The sequence below is a fragment of the Eucalyptus grandis genome, chromosome 8 (genome assembly GCF_016545825.1).
Source record: "Eucalyptus grandis isolate ANBG69807.140 chromosome 8, ASM1654582v1, whole genome shotgun sequence".
Classification (NCBI taxonomy): domain Eukaryota; kingdom Viridiplantae; phylum Streptophyta; class Magnoliopsida; order Myrtales; family Myrtaceae; genus Eucalyptus; species Eucalyptus grandis.
This window is the reverse complement of record NC_052619.1, coordinates 59348328-59371706: the sequence shown is the minus strand read 5'-3', so window position 1 is coordinate 59371706 and position 23379 is coordinate 59348328. Positions and strand designations below refer to the sequence as shown.

The following is a 23379-nucleotide window of genomic DNA, read 5'->3' as shown; positions in this document are numbered from 1 at the left end:
AATGAAACATCTCATTGATCTCTCTTCATCAAGCAGGAACACCCGGCCAAACCACCAGGCAAATTTGCAGCATCTTATTAATTTACTGCGCTCAAATTCTCGCAATGAACCATTTGTTTTTATTCATGCTTGGGATCTTGCACAACAATTTTTTACTCGAAACTTTCTTGTTAGATGTCATATAAAAATTGGTAGGACCACTATTAACTATTATAAAAGGTTAAATAATTAGATGAAATGATATAACGTCTGCTTACACAAATCTTGTTCCCTTGTAATAACTACATTACTTGCTTAGCTTAGGTTCGATGGACATAGAGCTATCTATAGGAGAGGAGGATGTTGACTGGAGGAGTCGACGGGAGAGAATAAATAATGCATTGGCGGCTACACAAACCGTGGTGCAACAATATCCAGCGAAAGTGCACGCACTTGCTCGCAAACTGGGGGAGGTCATCAATGGCGCCGACGTTGAAGAGTTCATTTCCACGATCGAAAGGCTTGCCAATCAAGCCCATCCGTCTGTCATTCTCAATTTCCAGGGGCTATCGAGGGGTTCCTTGCTCCACATTGCAGCAGGAGTTGGCAAGGTCGACATCCTAAGGCTCCTAGTTGATTTTGTCCCTGACCACCTCATAGCCAGCCAAGATGATTGGGGAAATACCCCCTTCCACATTTCTGCTAGGGCCGGGGAATCTAGAGCCGCCGCAATGTTGATTCGCCGGGCAAGAGACCTCCCTGACCCAATCCTGAGGATGAAGAACAAACATGGAAACACCGCTTTGCATGAGGCCGTGCTTAATCGTCATGTCAACATGGTGCAACTTTTGGTGAGAGAAGATTTGGAACCCGTGTATTGGAAGAACTTGGATAAAAAATCTCCCCTGTACCTGGCCCTTGACACCGGCGACTCCACAATACTTGAGTTTTTACTTTCTCTCTCGCTCGAAACATCAAGGATACAAGGCTTGCCGCCCGTTCATGGTGCTATTCTGCGTTCTGACTATGGTACGCACCTAAATCTATTTATGGCAAATATCTATCTATTTGTAAACCATACCTCGTCTCTAATTTGTTCATCAACCTTTTGTGAGAATCATAGGAAAATTATCAAAAAGTCCTAAACTTATTGCAATTGTGCTAATTCAATCCTATACTTTTTTTTTTTTTTTTTTGGCAAACCTTTTGCAAGCCAATAATTTTTTAATAATATTTTATTTTTCGAATTCTTTTATTAATTTTTTATCTTTTCCTTTTTCTTTTTCTCCTTTCTTTTTTTTTTTTCTCCTTCTTTGTCTTCCGATGACCGGCTAGAGGGGAGGGCCGATTGTCGATTGTAGCACCGGCCAATGGCGAGCTTGCCTCGCCATCACTAAGCAAGGGCCAACTCACCCAGCTAGTGGCGAGCTCGACCTTGCCATCGCTAGGTGAGGGTAAGCCTTGTCGAATCTGACGAGGATTGCCTTGCCAATGGTTGGGCAAGGGTGAGCTCGCCAATTTACTGGTGAGGCTTGCCTTTGCCATATTCGGGAGGGCTTGCCTCGCCAATGGCTCGGTGAGCTCACCCTTCCTAGCTTACCACTAGCTAGTCGCCTCGGTCCGGCAATCGGCCCTTGTCTTTGGCTAGTTGCCGAGCTAGAGGGTGAAGGAGGGAGAAGGAAAAAAAAAAGAAAAAATTAATAAAAATTCGAAAAAATAAATTATTATAAAAAATGGCAGAGCCAGCCAAATTTGGCTAGATAGACTAAATTGGCACAATTATAAAAATATTTAAGATTCAATTGGCCGAAGAAATAAGTTTAGGACTGAATCGATACAATTGCAATAGATTTAATATTTATTGTTAATTTTCCCGAGAATCATAAAATTCCAAACCTCTTATTGGAATAGCTGGATACCGAGAGCGACAATAAAAATCTAGAATCTAACAATTAATCTTGTTGAAGGATTCACATAAATATATCTTCAGTTTTGTAGCAAAGTAAAGGTTTTTTTTTTTTTTTTGGGGGGGAGGGGGTTTGAATAGCAAAGTTAGTTTGGTAAATAATGTAACATACTCTTGTTTCGAATTTGCCCGTCAGATTAATCTCAAAACCATTTCAAGCCCTAATGGGCCAATGTCGAAAGCTCCATTCTCTTCCCATCTCCTTTTACATTCATTAAAATAAATACTTAATTTTTCTACTAAATCCATAAATAATGTACTTCAGGAATTTTCCTCCATTAATTTATGCAATTTGTTAATTAAGGTATAGCATGATATAAGAGACACTAAACAAGTTAAATTGCCTATTGAAAGAATTTTAGTTGATTCTTTCATTCATTAATTAGTCATCTAAATGACAAAAAATGTAAAATCTACCTATTAATTATTATGGTAATGAATGAATGGTCTCTAAACTTTTTTTTTCAATATTTAATGTGGTCCCTAAATTCAATTTGTTCAATCTAGTTCTCCAACTTTTAAAGTCCATTAATATAGTCCTTCCGTTAAAGATTCTAACACCATCAGCTGAGGTGACCATAATTTCTATTAACTTGACGCTATTAGATATGGCGTTTTGGCTCCATGTGGTTTTTCTATGCCTTCCACATCACACACACACACACACACACACACACACACACATATGTATGTATGTATGTATATAGCCCATGAAGAAAGGAAAAAAACGATTTGCTAGGAGAACGACTTGATAGTCCACATAATCATTTTGGCTCAAGCATTTCACATGAAAAAATGTGCGTGACACGGTAATACACTTAAAGGAAGGATTAAATTTAGCAATTTTTTTTAAGTTTAGAGTTTAGACTGAATAAAAAACTTCGGAACCACATCAAATATTGAAGAAAAATTGAGGGACCACTCATGTCAATTGCTCTTAATTATTGTATAAGAGTCACACAACTTATGTAGGTTCATTATATTTTTCGGGTTAACAGTCAGCCCATAAATGAACATATGCACCCATACATGATTTCACCACAAAAAATAATTATTCAGTTTTAGATTATTCGAATTGTTATATTATGTACAATTCCTTTAGCTATGTTGATAAAATTCACCAAGTAATTCAAGTAGAACCTAATCTTAACAGTCTCTTTTATTCTGCGCATGTAATTATGTGTTTACATTATCAAATCGCATTTTCATTTGGTCATTTAGAGGTCCCAACAAAAATATAGAAGGTCCTCATACATACTAAATCCCCACATAAATTCTTGTTAGGTGCAGATTATTTCCATAGAATTTGTGCGTATAGCAGGTATGCTTATGCAAATTAGGACATGAATATGTATATTTGAATTTTGAGAATGCAATTGTCACATATCATATAAAACTTAAACGATCAAGAGTGAGAAAGTACGAAGGAAATAAGGTATAGGATTCAAGAATTAAGTAGATGCTGAACTTTAACAATAAATTATTCTTGTTCAATAAAAATTTATTGATCTACGCATTTATCCGCATCAATTGACTTTAAACATAAATTTTTATGATAGCATTTTGGGAAGAAAGAAGGAAGAGATTCCTTAAAAATAATAGAGCATCTCTTCAAATCTTATAGTAGGAATATTGTTTATATATTGAATATTTATATAATATGAACATTCAAATAAGCGAGATATAATTTGAGAGAAATAACAAAGTGATGCCCATGCTACTCATAAGTACTTGCTGTCTGGTTAATTAATCTGAAGTCGTTAGACATACTACACTTTTATCCATTTTAAAGTTTTTACCATATATATTACCCCGTTAAAATGTGAATGTGCAAAATTTTAAATCAATAAAACGCACGGGTCTCCAATTTAATGTTATATATGTGACGATTATATATGTAACGGCGGTGCCACATATTTTAAGTTGGGGTAATCGCGTTCCTCTTAACTACAATAATCTTTTATTAATATTTAGAAATATTTTGAATGATGTAATAGTTGACACCGTGTTTTTTGAGTTTTTATGCCACTAAATTATATGTAAACAACCCAAAGAACTCAGATGTCCAAGAATAAATTCACTCACGTATTTAAACTTTCATTTTCATGTGATTGTAGTCTCCGACTTTCATATTATAGTATTATTCTACGTATTATCCCAACTAAAAATATAGTAATTTTAAGATTATTTATGTCGGATATATAATTGCATTTATCTTCTTTAATAGCACGTCTAAATTTCTAAATTTTGGGGCCAAAACTTCTTCTTTTGGTTAAGTTTTTTCCTTCTGTAATTTGTGATTTATAAACTGTACATTATTCAATATCAGAAAGAGATTCTGGTCACATAGTTTACTTAGTTTTTACTAAAAAAATTTCTTAAGTAAGTAATTTCTTAGTTGAGTTTAATAGGTGTCGACCTTTACGAAGAAGATGAAGTTCATTCTAAAGAGGGTGGAAGAAATTTAATGGTATTTCGATACGTTGCCATGGAGGCTATTGAATGTTCTTGACAGAAGAATATATTTGCTTGATATTTGCTAGAACTCGACGAACGTAATGGTAAAAGATCATTTTCATTTTTCTTGATCTTGCCCTAGCAATTTAAATGTTGTCTTCTCCTTTTTTTTTTCCAATACATTATATTTGCCGAGTCTATAGATACTTCATGACATGGAAATGCCATATTAATCACCATGTCATTCAGTAAGATTTTTATGGTACAATCCTAGTACATGTCGCATTGCTTTGAAAGGAAATGGTCTGAAATTTAGCTAAAGTCTCTCCATAATACATAAATGGGATGCTTTCAAAAGTGGAAAAATTATCCAATAAAACCTAAACATATGATACTGTTGTCAATTCAATTGTAAATTTTTTCAATTTGACTAATTTAGTTCTTAACATTTTGATGATTTTCCAATATAATCCATTTAGTCAATTTTGGTAGAAAATCGATAGCATGGCAACCCAATCAACGCAGACTGTCCATTGTGGCGAGGTCGGCACTGACATGGACAATTTTTATAAATTTAAATTTCTATGTTTCTTTCTTGCATTTCCTTCCTTTTCTTTCATCCTTCTTTTTTTTTCCCGTTCTATTGTGAATCTTTTTCCTCAATAGGTCACCTAGCCTTGGTGATGGCCAACAAGGGTCATAACTCCCTTGCCTAGATCTAGGCAAGCATGGCCTATGCCAGCAGCCAACAAAGTAAAAAAAAATGAATAATAAAATAGAGAAAAAAAAAAGAAGAAGAAAAAGAAAAGAAAGAAGAGAAAAGGAAAGAAATTCAGAAAAGTTTATAGAAAAGTTGTAAAAGTCGTCCACATCAAGGCCAGATATACCATACCATGTAGGACGGCCAGCGTTGCTGCCACATTACTATTTTTGGGCAAAATAGTCAAATAGATTACATTGAAAAATTATCAAAAGTTTGAGGTTAAATTTGGCCAAACTAAAAATTTTAGGATTAATTGGCAGCCGCAAAATATTTTTAGGGTTTTTTGGACAATTCTATTTCAAAATTTATCTAAAGTCTCACAAATCATGTTCCATCATGCTACAGAAGGAAAGTGGCAATGGGTTAAGAAACCTTTCAAAGCATGCGGTTTATTCTATCAAAATTGCCACAACTAGTTTCATCATTGCAATCGAATCCGACATTGGCAACTATGAAGATGTCCATATCCGAAAATGTATTAAAATATATAAAAACCAAGCCAATCCCATCCACCAAAGAATGTTTTGCGGATTTGATCCCTAATTTGGAGTTCCTGATCTCAGAATTAGTTGCCAAGCTATTCAAAAGGAACATGAAGCTATTTGCAATGACCGACTCCGGAGGCGGTAATGTATTCCACATAGCAGCTCTCTTGAACGAGGCTAGAGTATTCGAACACTTACAACCAGAAACAGAATATTTGGTTCAAGAACGGGACGTGAATGGGGATCTTCCCATTCATATTGCGAGCAAGATGGGAAATGTTGAACTGATCAAGAAGCTACAACCGGTATCACAGTTGCTAAACGGGCAAGGACAAGCTATTCTTCATATTGCAGCAAAATATGGGAGAACTTCAGTTGTGAGATATATACTCAGCGATCCAGAATTGGGGATGCTGATAAATGAAAGAGATAATGCCGGAAATACACCATTGCACTTGGCCGCAATGTATTCACAACCCGGTGCCTTGGTTTATCTTGTGCAGGATGAAAGAATTCAGCTCTTCCTTCTCAACCACAAACGCTTGACTGCTTTTGGCATTGCTCTAGATGGCATCAAAGATAAGTATGTGTTTCGAAAGGTAAGTAAAATGGATAGTCATTATTTTATTTATCAACTTACAGGAATTTCACATACTAGTACATTAGTTAAGCACATACCTCGTATTCAAGTCATGTCTCACGGTCGATAGGATTGTTGAAGTATTGATCAATTTATTACAAGAATGGAGACTTCTATAGGATTAATGTTGTAAATGTTAGGGCTAGATCTATCACCTAGAGGGGGTGAATAGGTGATATTGCGAAAATTAGAAAAATTTAAAAATGACATTGCAAAAGTATAACGCTTGGTGACAAAGCGTGCAGTGGTTGGATCTTAATAGTGTGCAATTAATTCTATCACAAGTAAAATAAATAGAGTAAGGGATAGAAGATTGCACACAAAAGATTGTAGTGGTTCGATTTTGACAGCATATTAGCTAGATTCCACTATACGAACCAATCAAAGGTTACAAGATCTGAGTAATGATTACTCAACCTCGTGTGAATGACTCCTCACACACTTTCAACCTCTAAGTGATTTCACAGTGTTGCTTATAGAGAAGAGTGTATCTGATTGGAAATACCCTTCAGACTTTGGAATTATAAGCTTCGATATTCTCGTGCTCTCTTATTCCTTTCAACTTCGAAACCTCCTTTTATACTCCTCCCTGTCCAAGCTAACCGTTGGACATATCTTTAGGAGGATTGTCCAACAAATCCACCCGCTGGCCTGGATCTTGCTTAGAAAATCTAATCGCTTCAAGATTGTTGAGGATGAAGCTTCCCATAAATTCTACCACCCATACAGTATTTTGGGTTTCCATAAGTCGAGTACTTCAATTTGGAAAGAATGCTTTGCCTCAAGTCTAACATTCCAAGAAATTCAAATCTTCGAGAGATATTTTTGAAAACTTTTCTTTTGAACTCCGTATATATAAGGTAAAGAATCCAATCAATTACCACTAGCCATTACATGAGTATATTGACTCATTCCTAGCCATTTGATAGAACATATATGGAAGAAAAAAATTTGGCCACAACTTTGGTTCTGATTGATAACATCTTATCACACTCCATCAAAATTTCCACCTAAAAATATTTATCATCGAACAAAGTCTTTATTCCGGATAAGTTTTGTCAATCTTAAAAATTACTTAGGGAATGTTTTCTTAATAATCTCCCCATTTTTTATGATAACAAAACTTTCCAAGTAGAACTTTCAAAGCCTAAAAGTATTTTAAATTGAATAGCTCTATCTATAGCCAGATTTTAAATAAAGTGCAGTCAAGCTATAAAAATATTTAAATAAAAAGAATTTGAGCGAGATTCTTATAGATAATGCTATGATATTAAAAAGATAGGAAATAAGGAATCTTATAACCAATCCTATCAATTTTCTACTCAAAGTCTTTCAAAGAATCCTGTAGAAAAACTTGTTAGTGCAATAATGTATAAAAAAACCATGTCTAAAACCTGCAAGTTCTGCTCGGTCATCTTTTCCCTCTTTTTGTCAGTAACCAAAAAGAATATTACAATGCATAGTAGGCAAACCAAAATATTATAATGCATCCATAGTATGCAAGTCAAACCCAAAACTTCCTATTTCCATATAGCACAAACAAAAACTTCCTGTTTCCTTATAGCTCGCCCTGAGCAACTGCAGCTTTCTGTGAAAGATCGATTTCTTGATCTTCGGTGCTTTCCACAGTAAGATGAACATCAACATCAATGTCTTTTTCTTTTTGAGGAAAAGGAGCTTCGACGGGTTTTTTTTATCTCATTTTTAGCATCTTGTTCCTTGTCCTGTTCGGTATGATCAACATTAGCAGCCTTTTGCTGCTTGGACTGGTCAACAGATGTTCCTATTCCTTCTTCTTCCTCAAGTTCTTCCCTACTTTCATCATCATCCTTCTCATCAGATTGATATACATCAATCAAATTGTCTAGATCATCAGATTCCTCACCCTCCTTTAAGTTCAACTCCTCGATGAATTCTTCAGTTAGCCTTTTAAGAAAGCCTAAGGACCTTCTCTCTGAGTAACAGTCTTCCTTCTCTTTGTGGGTGGCGAAGCAAGTTCTGGAATGTTGTCATTGACATCTATTTTTAGCGGTCTTCCTTTTTTATCCTTCCAACCCTCATTGGTAAATCTAAAGCTCATCTTTCTCATCATTTCTCTCCCACATTCATCAGAGGTAGCTGCAATTTACTCAGTCTTTCTAGAATCTCAATGTCTATATGATTGAAAATCTTTATAATTAAAGAACCATATGGTAACCAACCTTTATTCTTCAGCATTGTTCTGTACATGTGATGTATAACTAGATGTGCGAGAGAAAAGGGATGATCATTTAGAATAACCCATGTCAACTTGGCTTCATACCGATAAATATCAATCTTTGAAGAACCTTTAGGTCTGAGATAATTGATAATAATTTTGTGAAGAGCTATTTGCTTAAGAGGAAACAAATAGTGAGAAATATGAGAAATTGTATCCTTGGAGAAATTAGAAATTCCAAAGATAGATCCATAGGCAACATCTGGATCAATATCAATTGGCTCAAAATCTAAATACCTTACTCCCATAATTTTTGCCAAATCTCAAGCTTGAAGAGTATAATAGAATGCAAGATTGGAGTAAAAATATATAGTTAAGGCCGGGTAAGTTGGAAACTCCTTGACACAAAGATCAATCATCAGACGTTCATCAAAATAATGTTTGATTTTGATATTAGATGATTCAAAGAAGTCGAAACCCACAGTCCTATCATTGATAATTCCTCTATGCATCAGAGAATTGAAATACTCCAGATTTTCTTTGGACCTAATTAATTTACCTGTACGATCTCCTTTGGCCACATAACTAGTCAATTTTCTTTTGAAGTTTGCATACAACTTCTCATCATTATCACCCCTCCATCCATCATTAGAATCATAATTTTCCTTAGAGAGGGGAGTTTCTGCTACTTTCTCCTTTCCTTTCTTAGTGCTTACACCACTCGAGTCACCAATGTTTACTAGAGGAAAGCTTCTAAGAGGGTTTGCAAACATGAGTTCAAGAGCTTCCTCATTTTCGAAACTGTGCTTGGCCAACATACTAGTGATCACATCCTCATTGTTTCCCAAAGTCTTGAGAGACACGATGACAGATTTCAACTGTAAGAACTCAGAAAAAGTTTCTTTGCCAATGGTACCTTCAACGCTGTTGGATGAGTCGGAAATATCGAAGTGAGCAGTACTTCGTCTTGCCCTGGATTGCATTCTTGTAATGCAATTTGATCTTCTTGATGCTAAAGGTCTAGGCTTTGATTTTTGAACGGAATTTGGGGCCATTGGTAGGAATGAAGAAGAAATTTTTGATCTTTTTGACAGAAAAAGAGAGTTTTTGCGGAGAAGTATTTTGGCTAAAGAGGAATGGAGAATGAAGAAGAAACAAGATTCTTTTTTAAGGAAGATGAACAAACGCGACTTTAAAAAACATTTTTTCAAGAATTTGAAAATTAATCCGAATTTTAAGGAAAAACTATAAAATGGTTTCCAAAAAAAAAATCCACACATTTTCAAACAAATAAATTTTGCAATTACTACTAAAATTGATTATTTAAATAAGAAAAAAAAAAGCATACCTAATATGCTTCCAAAAATAATCTTACCAGCCAAAATTTTGAATTTGCGGTTATTGGTCTTTTAAGATAATCTGATGCTCTTCATTCAGAATAAACCCATCTCCCACACTTTAAGCAAGTGGATTAATAATCCCTAATTCATTACAAATAAAGTCCAATGCTTCCTTTTGAAGGGGTTGCTTTGTAAAAATATCAGCCAACTGATTTTTAGAATCAATAAACTGTGTGTTTACTTCACCATTGCTGACATGATCACATATGAAATGGTGTTTGATCACAATATGCTTGGCTCTGGAATGTAAGATTGGATTCTTCATCAAATTGATGGCACTTGTATTGTCACACTTGATTGTTGTGTTCAAATTTGTGACTCCATACTCCTTTAGCTATTGTTTCGTTCGAAGGATTTGGGTGCAACAACTTCCCTAGGCAACGTACTTCGCTTTAGCTATTGATAACACAATCGTTATTTACTTTTTAGAGAACCACAGTACAAGTATGCTGCCTAACATCTGACAAGTTCCAAAAGTGCTTTTCCTATCTGTCTTACATCCTACAAAATTTGCATTGAATACCTAGATAATACAAACTCTAACCTCTTAGAATATCAAAGTCCAAGAGATGGATAACTATTAGTATACTTAATAATCTTTTTTTACTATAGATAGATGAGACTCCATAAGGTTTGACTGAAATCTAGCACACATACAGACACTAAAAAGAATATCAGGTCTTGATGTTGTGAGATAAAGCAAGGAGCCAATCATGCCTTTGTACAACTTCTGACCAATCTTTTGCCCATTCTCATCTTTGTCGAGTTTTAAGGAATATGACATAGGTGTCTCCGTTTTCTTTGAATTTTCCATGTGGAATTTCTTCACAGGCTCCTTTGCATATTTTTCTTGGAAGATAAAAGTTCCTTCTTCCATTTGTTTGATTTGCAACCCAAGGAAAAAATTTAATTTTCCCATCATGCTCATCTCAAACTCATCCTACATTAACTTAGCAAAACTCTTGCAAAGATTTCGTTAGGAAACCCAAATATAATATCGTCAACATAAATTTTGTAACGACCCGGGCCCCACTGTTTAATATTGTCCGCTTTGGACACTGAGTCCTCACGGCTTTAAAACGCGTCACACAGATTAGAGGGATCCAAGCCTTATAAACTAGCCCAGGACTCCCCCTAAGCGATGTGAGACTAGAGAGGACCCATTGCCCTTCCCTGGGTTGTCACAATCTCCACCTCTTAAGAGCACAGTGTCCTCGCTATGGCCCCCACATGCGGTCGGGAGTCGGCTCTGATACCATTTGTAACGACCCAGGCCCCACTGTGTAATATTGTCTGCTTTGGACACTAAGTCTTCACGGCTTTAAAACGCGTCACACAGATTAGAGGAATCCAAGCCTTATAAACTAGCCTAGGATTCCCCCCTGAGCGATGTGGGACCAAAGAGGACCTTTACCCTTCCCTGGGTTGTCACAAATTTGTACTAACAAAATTATCTTACCTTGTCTCCTTATAAAAGGACAGTATCAACATAACCTTTCTCAAAACCATTCAAAATAATGAAGTTGGCAGCCTTTCATACCAAGCTCAAGGAGCTTATTTCAGACCATATAGGGCTTTCTTTAGTCTATAGACGTGATCAGATTTTCTAGATTCTTTAAAGCCTAGAGATTGTTTTGCAAACACCTTTTCTTTAACGTAGCCGTTTAAGAAGGCACTCTTCACATCCATCTAAAAAGTATGAAATCATGGAAACAAGCATAAACAAGTAAAAGTTTGATAGCTTCTAACCTTGCTACTAATGTAGTCGATTCTTTCTTCTTGTGAGTAGCCTTTGGCAACTAGTCTTGCTTTGTTTCTTGTGAATTTTCCTTGATCGTTTGATTTGTTCTGTACACCTATTTAGTTCCAATTACAGGATTTTTTTTGGTCTGAGAACTAATTCCCATACTTCATTTATTCTGAATTGATGAATTTCCTCTTGCCTTGGATCTAGTTTTCATTTGACAATGCCTCCTTAGTATTCCTTGGTTCAACTTCTAAGATAAGTGCAAAAGTACTGACGCCATCCTTTAACGTTGATCTCGTTTTGATCTTGTCATCAATGTCTCCAATAATGAGATCCTTTGGGTGACTTGACTTATGCTTCTAATTTCTATTGAATCTATCATCAAATGTTAGGGGTTTCTCTCTGTCAAGCTTCTCGGATTTTTCAGATTGCTGAATTTGTTCATCTAAGTCTGATGACTTTCTTTCTATTGGTTCCTGAGCTACTTCAAACTGTTACTCTCCTTCTTGTTGAACATGATCAGAATCTTCAGATGTTTGAAGACTTTCATCAAAATTCACATTGATAGACTCTTCCACTATGTGAGATCTTTTATTATAAACTCTAAACGCCTTGTTTGTGGTTGAGTATCCTAGAAAGATATCTTCATCTAATCTTTCATCAAACTTACCAAGTTGATCATTAGCATTTTTCAAGATAAAGCACTTACAACCAAGTACTTGAAAATATGAAATATTTGGTTTCCTACCTTCAAAAAGTTCATAAGGGGTTTTCTTTAGTGAAGGTCTCGAGGAAAATTCGATTGATTATGTTACATGCTCTTGAAACGGCTTCTACCTAAAAATATGATGCAATTTTGCTTTCAATGAGAAGGGTTCTTGCCATTTCTTGCAATGACCCATTTTTCCTCTCTACCACACCATTTTGTTCAGGTGTATATAGAGTCAAAAATTGATGCTCAAAGCCATTTTCTTCATAGAAGTTTATGAAATCTTTATTTTTCGAACTCTCTCCCATGATCCGTTTTGATGCAATAAATTGAATATCCTTTTTCATTTTGAATTCTTTTTGCAAATTTTAAAAAATGAGAAAATGTTTCATGCTTGTTCGCAAGAAAGAATACCCACATGTACCTTGTGTAGTCATCAACTATTACTAAGCAGTATCTTTACCTTCTGAACTTTGTGTTTGAGTTGGTACGAAGATATCCATATGGAAAAGCTACAAGGCACGGTTAGTACTTACATAGTTAAGGGGTTTGAAAGAGCTTCTTACCTTTTTACTAAGGGCACAGACTAAGCATACTTCAAATCTTTCAAACTTTAGATCTGGTAATCCATGTACAAGTCTCTTCGAAGAAAGCTTTGAAATTTGCTTTGTATAGATATGTCCAAGCTTCATGTGCTAAAGATCCAATTAGTTTTTGATTGATATGAGACACTAAACATCATCAGTTTATCACTAGGTATATATTTTTTATTGATATGAGACACTAAACATCATCAGTTTTTATATCACTAGGTATATATTTTTGTGTCTTCTTCTGATGAAGGATTGTTTTTGGTCTTTGCTTATTCTTGAACACTTGTCCTCTTGAAAGCAAATCTTGTACCCAGTGTCACATAATTGACTAATACTAATCAGGTTATAATTGAGTCCTTTGACGAGGGATACATCTCTTATGGTCAAGTTCCCAATCTCAATTGTTCCTTTGCCAATAATCTTTCCTTGGTTGTTCCCTCGAAAAGATATGCTTCCACCATTAAATCTTGTAAGTTCAATAAACTTACTTGGATCACTGGTCACGTGTCTCAAGCATCCGCTATCTAGGTACCACTTGTTTTTCTTCTTCTCTAGTACCTACAATTATTAAGACAAACTCAAGCTTTTTTTGGTACTCATTCTATTAGAAGGATCAGCCATACTTAGAAAGTTGATCCGAATTGGCTTCCAATCTTTTGAACAGTCATTTTCAAAATGATCATGATTGCCACAAATTGAACATCTAAGAAGGTTTCAACCAACAAGTTTTACAAAATGCTTTTGAAATGATTTTCGTAAAAGTTCTTGGAGAATTTTGCTTCTTCATGTCTTTGTAGTTTGGAAAATCATTTTCTAAATTATCTTTGTTTCGGCACCCAAGTCCTCCTTTGTCGTAATAAGGAATTTGGATGGACAAAATATCTTCCAAAGTTTTTTATCCAACTGAAAATCTTTTTGTAACATCTAAAATCTCCTTTTTCAAAACATCGTTTTCTTTAAAATAAAATCATGACTTTCTTTTGTTTGAAGAAGATCTTTTTCAAGATTTTCAATCTTTTCTTTTGGAAAGACTCTGTCGTCTCAATTTTGAATTTTCCTTCCTCAATTTTAAGAATTTTCTAAGTGTAATCAGCAAATAATTCATCTATATAACTAGATACTAGTATATTAAAATTACTTACCTCAATTTCTTCCTCAAAGTCAGAATTTGCTATCAAACAAATGTTGGAATATTCTTTGTCGCTTTCCTTGCACTCAATATCACTCCACGTTTTGGCCTTCTGTACTTTCTTTGTTTTCTCATACTTGTTCTTTCATTTCTTTAGAAGAGGACAATTAGGTTTAATGTGTCCTCACTTCTTGCATTCAAAACACACCATGAGCGTGGTTTCCTCTTCATCTTCTTCGTCTTCAGAATCTAAAACATCAAAATCAATATTAGACTTTAAAGCAACCAATTTCTTACCTTCGGGATCTTCCTCATTATGACTGAAGCATTCCCACAAGTTCGTCTATGGAGAGAGAGGATATCCTTTGAGTTTCACGAATGGGCATCTTAATGTTGTTTCATTCTTTTGATAGTCCATGAAGTATCTTGTTCACTTTCATAAGGTCTGATATAGGTTGCCCTTGATACACCTACCCATTGACAATGTCAGTAAAGTTACTAAACATTTCAATTACGGTTTCTTCTGGTTTCATCTTGAAGGTTTCATATTGCTAGAGAAAAATGTTTATCTTTGTCTCCTTAACTTGATCAGTTCCTTCATACATCACATGCAACCTATCCCAAATTTCTTTCACTATTTTAAATGAAGAAATTTAGTTATACTTAGTGGGAGATAATGCACAGTATAAAGAAAAAACTACTTTAGCATCTAATGCTTCTCTCTTAGTAATGTTCACATCAAATAAAGCTATGACTTCTGGTTTTTTGCTTTCTTCTTTGGACAAAGAAGCTTTAGGTCTAATGCTTCACAGAACTACGTCCCACTCCAATGGATCCTTAGATCTAATGAATGCTTTCATCTTGTTTTTCCAAATGTCATAGTCCTTTCCATCGAAATATGGAGGCCTTGTACCACTTTGTCCTTTCATAAGTCTTGGTGCAATATTTTGCTAACCATAAGAGATTGTTAGTTCATAAGTAATATAGCACTTCCCAAAAAAAAGCACCAACTTCTGATACCAATTGTTAGAGCTAGATCTATCAACTAAAGGGGGTAAATAGATAATATTATAGAAATTATAAAAATTTAAAACCCATATTGCAAAAGTACAACATTTAGTGACAAAGTTTGTAGTGGTCAGATCTTGCCAGTGTGCAATTAATTCTATCAAAAGTAAAATAAAGAGAGTAAGGAATAGAAGATTGCACACAAAAAATTGTAGTCATTCGGGTTTGACAAGTCTACGTTCACCTTTTCAAGCTAATAGCCTCTTAGTTGGATTTCATTAGATGAACCAATTAAAGATTACAAGATCTAAGTATTGATCACTCAAGCTTGTGTGAACGACTCTTCACGCATTATCAACTTCTAAGTGATTACACAATATTGCTCACAAAGATAAATGCATTTAATAGGAAATACTTTTCAAACCTTGGAGTTATAAGCTTCGATTTTCTCGTGCTCTCTTACTCCTTTCAACTTCGAGACCTCTTTTTATACTCTTCCATGTCCAAGTTGACCGTTGAATATATCTCTAGGAGGATTATTCAGCCAATCTATCTGTTGGCCTGGATCTTGCTTAGAAGATCTGATCGCTTTAGGGTTGCCAAGAATGAAGTTTCCTATAAATTTTGTCGCCATACAATAGTTTGGGTTTCCATAAATTGAGTACTTCAATTTGGAAAGAATGCTTCACCTCAAGTCTAATGTTCCAAGAAATCCAAATTTTCGAAAGATATTTTGGAAAAAACTTTCCTTTGCAACTCATTATAAATAAGGCAAGAAATCCGATCAATTGTGACTAGCTATTGCACGAGTATATTGACTCATTCCTAGCCATTTAATAGAACATATATGGAAGGAAATAATTAAGCCACAACTTTGGTTTTAATTGATAATGTCTGATATAACTCAATCAGACTTTCCACCTGAAAAATACTTATTATCAAAATCAAACTCTTTACTTCAAATAAGTTTTGTCAATCTTCAAAATTACTTAGGGAATGTCTTCTCAATAGTAAAAGCTCTAATTTAGTCTCAATAGGAGGTACTTAAAGTTTGTGGCCGTGAATATGTCCACGGTTAGAAACAAGTGACATGTCATCTGACAAATGCAGAGACATATCGTTGGATATTTCCTTTGATAGTCTATATAGATACAGCCATGGACAAAAAGCGCGGGTTGTCAATGTTCCATTCTTTTTTTTCTTAAATAGCCAGGGGTCAATAGGGCAAATATGACCACTCTAAGTATGGCATTATCTTATAACATTACCATAAAGTCAACCTATGACTACGGTAAACCATATACATTTCATTCATGCCTCCTCATTTAAAATGAACCTATACTCTAGGGTTACTTCTTTAAAAAGAGCTTTGCAATTGAAAGTTCCCCTTTGAATGAGTATCCAAGGAGTTCATTCTCGTTATCGATATGGTAACAATTTGTTCTTTTCTGACTTTTTATATGCTTCCGATCTCAGAAAATGGCTTTCATGGTGTTAAGGGCTGCATCGGCCGTGAACAGAGACATAATCGTACAAAGGCCAGAAGTTCGAAATAAAGAGTATCCGATATATGGCAGTAATGCGTGGAAGCCAGACATGGACGACATGAAGGATCTGATCAACACCCGTCTGCTGGTGGCAGCGCTTGTGGTCACTGTGACTTTCGCAGCTGGTTTCACAGTTCCTGGAGGATTTAACAGCATTGACACGGCCTCCAAAGATGACCAAGGCATGGCTACAATGCTGGACAAGAGAATGTTCCAGGCTTTCGTGATTTGCAACACCATTGCGATGATCTTCTCAATGACCGCGGTCGTCAACCTCATGTTGGCGCAGCAAAAAGACGCCCACAAGGCGTTAACTGCATACGTGCACTCAAAACTGCAGCTTATAGTTGCACTCTTGGCGATGTCCATCGCTTTCTTAACTGGCGTCACCTTGACTGTTGGCAAACTCCCATGGCTTGCTAACACCATATTTTATTTGGGACTCGTTATCCTCCTGATTAACTCAGGTACTAAATTGTTAGGGTTCCCTTACTTCTACCTGACCAGCCGTCTTCGAATCCGTTCGATGACATACTGGCTTTTTCTCGCTTCCATTTATTGGTGGGGAATTGAGACTTTCCATTATGATGACTGGGAAGAGGATGGGACGGCGAGCCAGACCTCTGTAGGTCAGCCTCAAGATGGTGCTGCGAATCGATTCACTAACAACTCGGCGACAATGAAATGTTTGGACGGCGCAAATCCTCCCAATCACTAGTTTCAATTGATCATTCGACATTATCCATCATTTGCAGAGATAAATATATATTTTTTCCTTGATGTTTTCGGCTTGTTCTACTTGTTAAAGGATATCTCAAGTTTGAGCTCATTGAACAAACTCGATCCAAATTGATTTGTGTCTAAGCCCAAAACATGAAAGTCCAAAACCGAATATTGCAGATCAGAAATTGTTTCTGTATTGGAGTTGCGGTCAGGAATGGAAAGTTTAACTTACTCTGTATAAGGCACAAGTTTGTTTGAAAACACAGCAATTTCCTTTTACCAATTGGAGTCGATTTCAAATTTTTTTTCATGTTGAACATTGGAGATACCGTTGCCCTTTAATTGATATGGTGAAGATATCATCAAAATCATATATTTGATATGATTGTCCTTAATTAATTTATTGGGATATTGTACATCGGGAATTGATTTCTCTTTTCTGTATATTTCTTACCAAGCTTAATTAGGCTCTATGTACTTCTGTAGTTTCATTGTGAAAAAGCAATATACATATTTTTTATCCCAGTTTCCTCCATCTAGCTTTTTATATGCCCGTATTTTTACATGGTATCAGATCAGTCAAAATAAGCTTATGCAAACCGTTGTTTAGCCCGCAAAGACAAATGCCAAGAAATCATAATTCAAAGTCCGATAAATCAAACAACCCCAAAAGCCCCTCCAATCATCCTCCCTTGGATCCACACCTTGACACATCCAATATCACTGAAGAAGGCTAGATGGAGGAAGGGAAAACTAAGAGCACGTTTGGTAATGATTTTATTCCGAAGAACAATTTTTTATTAGAAATGTTTTTTTTTTTTTATCATGTTCTTGGAAACAATTTCTTAACAAAAGAACTCGTTTGGTAACTTCACAAAATTTCTATTCCCAGGATATAAATGCGTTTGATAGGATTCTTAAATTTTTTGTTTCTTTTAATTTTTAATTTTTTATATTATATTTTCTTATTTTTCGCTTTTTTTCTTTTTCTTTTCTCCTTCTTTCTTCTTCTTTGTCGATTGTCGGCCATCGCCGTGGCCGACGATCGGCCGGACGAGGTCCGACAAGCTCACTTGAGCCTCGCCAAGCTAGGACAAGGTCCATGGCCTTGCCCAAGCACAGTGAGGCCAAGCCTCGCCTAGCCATCGGTGAGGCTCGGCCTCACCGGGCTACCGCTAGACGACAGCCACGGCGAGGCTCGAGCCAACAAGCCTCACCGTTACTCGGCATTGCCAAGGGCCTACAATGCTCTGGCAATGTTGCTGGGGACTAGCGACAGTTCAATGAGGTCCCCCATCCTCGTCTAGCCGGTAGCCTGCCAACCAGCCATGGTCGAGGCCGACGATTGACCAAAAGGAAGAAGAAGAAAAGGAAAGAGAAGAAGAGAGAAGACGAGAAAAATTAAATTCTAAGAATTGTTCGGGAATAAAAACTACTTTTTTCTACTTCTTGATTATGTTCCAAATCTATTATAAAAAAAAAAGGGGGTTTTGTTCTTGAAAATAAAAAATTCACCAAACATTTTATGTTCTTTTTTTGTTCCCATGAACGAAAGAATAGAATCAGTTGTTCCTGGGAGCGAAAACAAACAGGCCCTAAACTACCAAACTCGGCTTAGCCTTGTACAGGGCAAATCTTCCCAAGACCAAATCTTACACAGGCCCATTCAGGGCAATTATTTCTGGGCTCATACGTCCAATGGGTCCCTGACCAGGTTTAGCCCATTCAGCACCAAACAATTTCACCAAGCCTTGTTCAAACGGCCTTTGTGGAGAATAATAGGTCAGAAGGAGGCCCCATCCCATTATCGAGCCCAACCTAGTCCTTGAACCGAGTTGGCATTTCTCGAACCAAATTGGATCGAGTCCGTGGGGTTTTGGTGCAAACTTAGTTTCAGTCTACAGCCCTGGTTTCTTCCCTTTTCCAGCTGCCGCCGATAGCCGGCTAGAACTAAGCGATCCCTTCTATACCCCCACCACTGACAGCCCAGAATTGAGCCTCATTGCACGACAGCTCTCGAGACCTGCAGCTCTCGAGACCAGAAAATTTTCCGTTTGGTTCCAAGAGCTCCGACGTGCTCTAATCACAAAAGATAAAGACTGAATTATCGACGAAACAATGCCGATTTTGTCTGACGAGCGGCTTGCGTGGCAATGGAGAAAATACAACTAACTCATCCGGACATGGATTGGCAACTGCCTCAACCCAGAGGTCACCACCGGACTACCCCGACTAAGGACACGAAGAAAATTTGGGGGAATATCAAAGAAACGTAAGGCAAACTTGATAGGGAAAAAATCTTTGGAATAACCCAAGCACTACGGAGCTAAAATAGGGCAACCTCTCAATCACTACCATTTTCAGCTGATTATTGGTCCTTTGGAATGAACTCGAGATGGAGGTAGAAAAACTTGAAGGACCGGAGGCTACATTAGCACAATATCAAGCAATCAAAGAGCAGGAGAAGGTAGTAGATTCCTACTCATAATAAACAAAAGCTATTTACCTTTTTCGAGTCAAATCCTAGCCATGGATCTTGTACCTTTGCTCAGACGAATTTACCAATTGGTCGTGCAAGAAAAATCCCAACGTCTTGCATCCACGGAGTACTTGACGGCAACAGTGTTTCCCTTGCGGCAAAGGCAACACAGAAGCAGTGACACAGCATGGCAAGGTTCGGCTATGGAGGTCTTCCTCGCTCGGGCACGGTGCTAGGGTTCTGGAGCGAGGAAGATAACCTCAACTCTTCGTTCAGAACAAATGAACACAATTTAATCGTGTCCCTAAGATTAAACTGCCCAAGACACGCGAGACCCAATACAGATGAACGGCCTAGATTTGATCACGAGATTGGACGGTCCAAGGCGAGCAGCGCAATTTGATGGCCCATCTTTTATCTTGGCTGTGCCCAAATCGGACAGCACGTGTCATGCCATGTCAGCACCTGCATGGAAAGCATCCAACAGCCAAAATTCCAACAAAGGAAAAGGCAAATTTTGCAATTATTGCAAACATACTTATCATACAAGAGAAAATTACATGGGTGGCCAGGAGACAGAGAAAGGAAAGATCGAGATTTTCTGGTCGCAGCAAATACAAGAGTTAGCTAGCCCATCAATCACAATCAATTCTAGTAGATTATGAAAGCTCTAAGCCAACTAGGAACCCAAGACAAAATGGCCAGCTATGCAGGTATATCCTATTGCTTGATGAGAGTTCCTATGTCTACACACCTCAGCAAAACGAGATTGTCAAGAGAAAATATCTCCATCTTTTAGAGGTGGCTTGTGCCCTCATATACCAAGGTTCCATTCCTGAAATATTTTTGGGAGACTATGTGGTCACAACATCTTGGATCCCAAATGGATGAACCCCTTTTGAACTACCCTTTGGCAAAAAACCAAATATTTGTCACTTGCATGTCTTTGGATGTTTATGTTATGTATCTACTATGAGCCCTCAGGACAAATTGGGTCCTCGAGCCCTCAGGATAAATTGGGTCCCCATGCCCTTAAGTGCATATTTATGGGATATCATATTCTTCAAAAGGGATATTTGGTTCTTGATCCATAGATTGGACAATTTTTCGTGGGTAGGGATGTTATTTTTCATAAAGATATTTTCCTTTTCAAAAATGAAATATCTTCATAGAAGTGAGTGGAAGAAATAGGCAACCAACGTCCATTCTTAAGTGAGGAAGACTTATCACCTTCACGGCTCATTATGGTTCCTCCATATGGCACCTCCTGCATCTAGAATTGATTCCAATACATCATTGGAAAATGAACAGTACCATATCAACTCTATTATTAGAGGATTCTATGGCTTTCCCATCAAGCCCTATTAATCATGCCTCTCATGGGCCACTCATCCAGACTGATGTTGCACCCCCTAGACATTCAGACCATACAATGCGACCACCCAAATGGATGAAGGACTATATTTGTTTTGCCTCAAAATCATCTAATACACACTATCCCATCTCCTTTTATAAGTATAATATATGAAGAACAGGAATCATCCTCATATAACAAAGTTGTTCAAGATCTCGCTGGCAACAAACTATGGAACATGAAATACGAGCCCTCATGGAGAATAAGACTTATGATTTTGTTCATTTACTACTCCATCAGTAGCCCATTAGGTATAAATGGGTGTACAAAATCAAATACAAAGCAAATGGTTCCATTGAACAATATAAGACTAAGCTAGTGGCAAAGGATTCACACTACGAGAAGGTTTCGATTATTAGGAGACATTTTGCCCAATAGCCAAGAGAGTCACCATTCATTCCTTTATTTTCATTGCTACTTTTCATGATTGGCCTTTACGCCAGATGAGTTCATAAATCTTTCCTTCATGGGGATCTAGAAGAGGAAATCTATAAGGATCGTCCATCGGGATTATAGAGATAGGGGGAGGATTGAATACGTCGTCTTCGTAGATCCCTATATTGACTCAAACAAAAATCTCATTAATGTTATGCAAAATTTACCAATGCACTCACAGCTGCAGAGTTTAAGCAATCAAGATACAATTATGCTTTATTCACATGGAGTCGAGGTACATCATCCATCTACTTGTTGATATATGTTGACGATATATAAAAAATGGGGAATGACGAATCTTTCATCAAGGAATTTAAGAAGTACATGCATTCCACTTTTCATGTTAAAGATTTGAGATCTCCCAAATAATTTCTTGGGATTGAAATTGCATGATCAGATAAAGGACTTTGTCTCAGTCAACACAAATTTGTCCTGAAAATTATATCATAAGTATGACTATTTGTTCCAAACTAGCTATCATTTCAATTGAGTAGGATGTTAAGTTAACAATAGCTGAATATGACAAGGAAGTGTCACCATTGAATGAGGATCCATTACTCAAGGATCTCTCAGCATACTAGAGACTTGTTATAAAGCTCATCTACCTCACTATGACCACACTTGATTATGCTATGTGGTACAAATTCTCAGTCAATTCATGCACGATTCAAAACACTCCCACATGAATTCTACATAAAAAGTAGTGAAATACTTGTACATTGGGAATTGATCTTTTCTCTTTTATGTATATTTCTTACCAAGATTAATTAGGTTCTACGTACTTTAAAATAGGTATGTACTTCTACAGTTTTAATAAGAGAAAGCAATATACGTACTTTTTATCTCAATATTCCTCCATCTAGCTTTCCATCTGCCCAAATTTTTAATTGAAGCCTATTTCTTACTTCAAAAGAAATATCATAATAGAAGTCAAGGGATATTCTTCATGCCTTTTTGGATTGGTGCAGGGTAAATAGCCTTGTGGGAGAAGTTACGCCATGTACATGCAATATTGTTTGCCGTGCAATCCAAGCCATGATGCGCTCATGTATTGCATCCAAGAGACAAGTATTCAAGTTAATCAATTATGTGGTAAGATTTGTAAATCCTTATGAATCTATTTATGGGTTTGAGAGATTGTTTTCAAGAAATTGTGAGGGTTAAAAACTGTGTGAGTTAATGGGTATACTTGGGAGTTGAATAATATTAAGACTACGTTTGGTCATCTGGATTTCTAATCAGTTTAAAACTTGATAAGATAAGATATGAAACTTAGAAATTTTGCTATATCCCAATTCATTGTTTAGTGAATTGCAATAATAAAATCGGATATATTTATATCATATCATGCATATTATTTGGTATAAATAGCATAAAAATGTAAATGAATGTAAAAGTTCACAAACAAAAAATTCTCTCGCAACACTCTCGTCTACTTTACTTTTATTTTCTTTTTTTATTTTATTTTCTCTCTTTTTCAATTAATTTCTTTATATTTCCTTTTTCCTTTTTCCTTTTCCGTCATTCTCTAATAAAATGTTATTAAATAGTTTGTACTAATACACCTAAAATACTAAAATACTTAAATTATGTAATAAATATAAAAATATTTATATTTATATATTGAATTTATATAATGAGATAGTATTAAATTTGAATATATAAATGAAAATAAGATTAAATTTTTAAAAAATTAAATTGTTTTTAT

General features: G+C 36.2%; 1 protein-coding gene across 1 annotated transcript; it reads left to right on the top strand.

Moving 5' to 3' along the window:
* Nucleotides 1–308: 308 nt before the first annotated feature.
* On the top strand, nt 309–17338 carry LOC120287407 (protein ACCELERATED CELL DEATH 6-like). Its single transcript, XM_039300193.1, has 3 exons — nt 309–1008; nt 5729–6249; nt 16550–17338. Exons 1-3 carry the CDS (start codon nt 309–311, stop codon nt 17336–17338), a joined length of 2010 nt encoding a protein of 669 aa, XP_039156127.1.
* The last annotated feature ends 6041 nt before the right edge of the window (nt 17339–23379 follow it).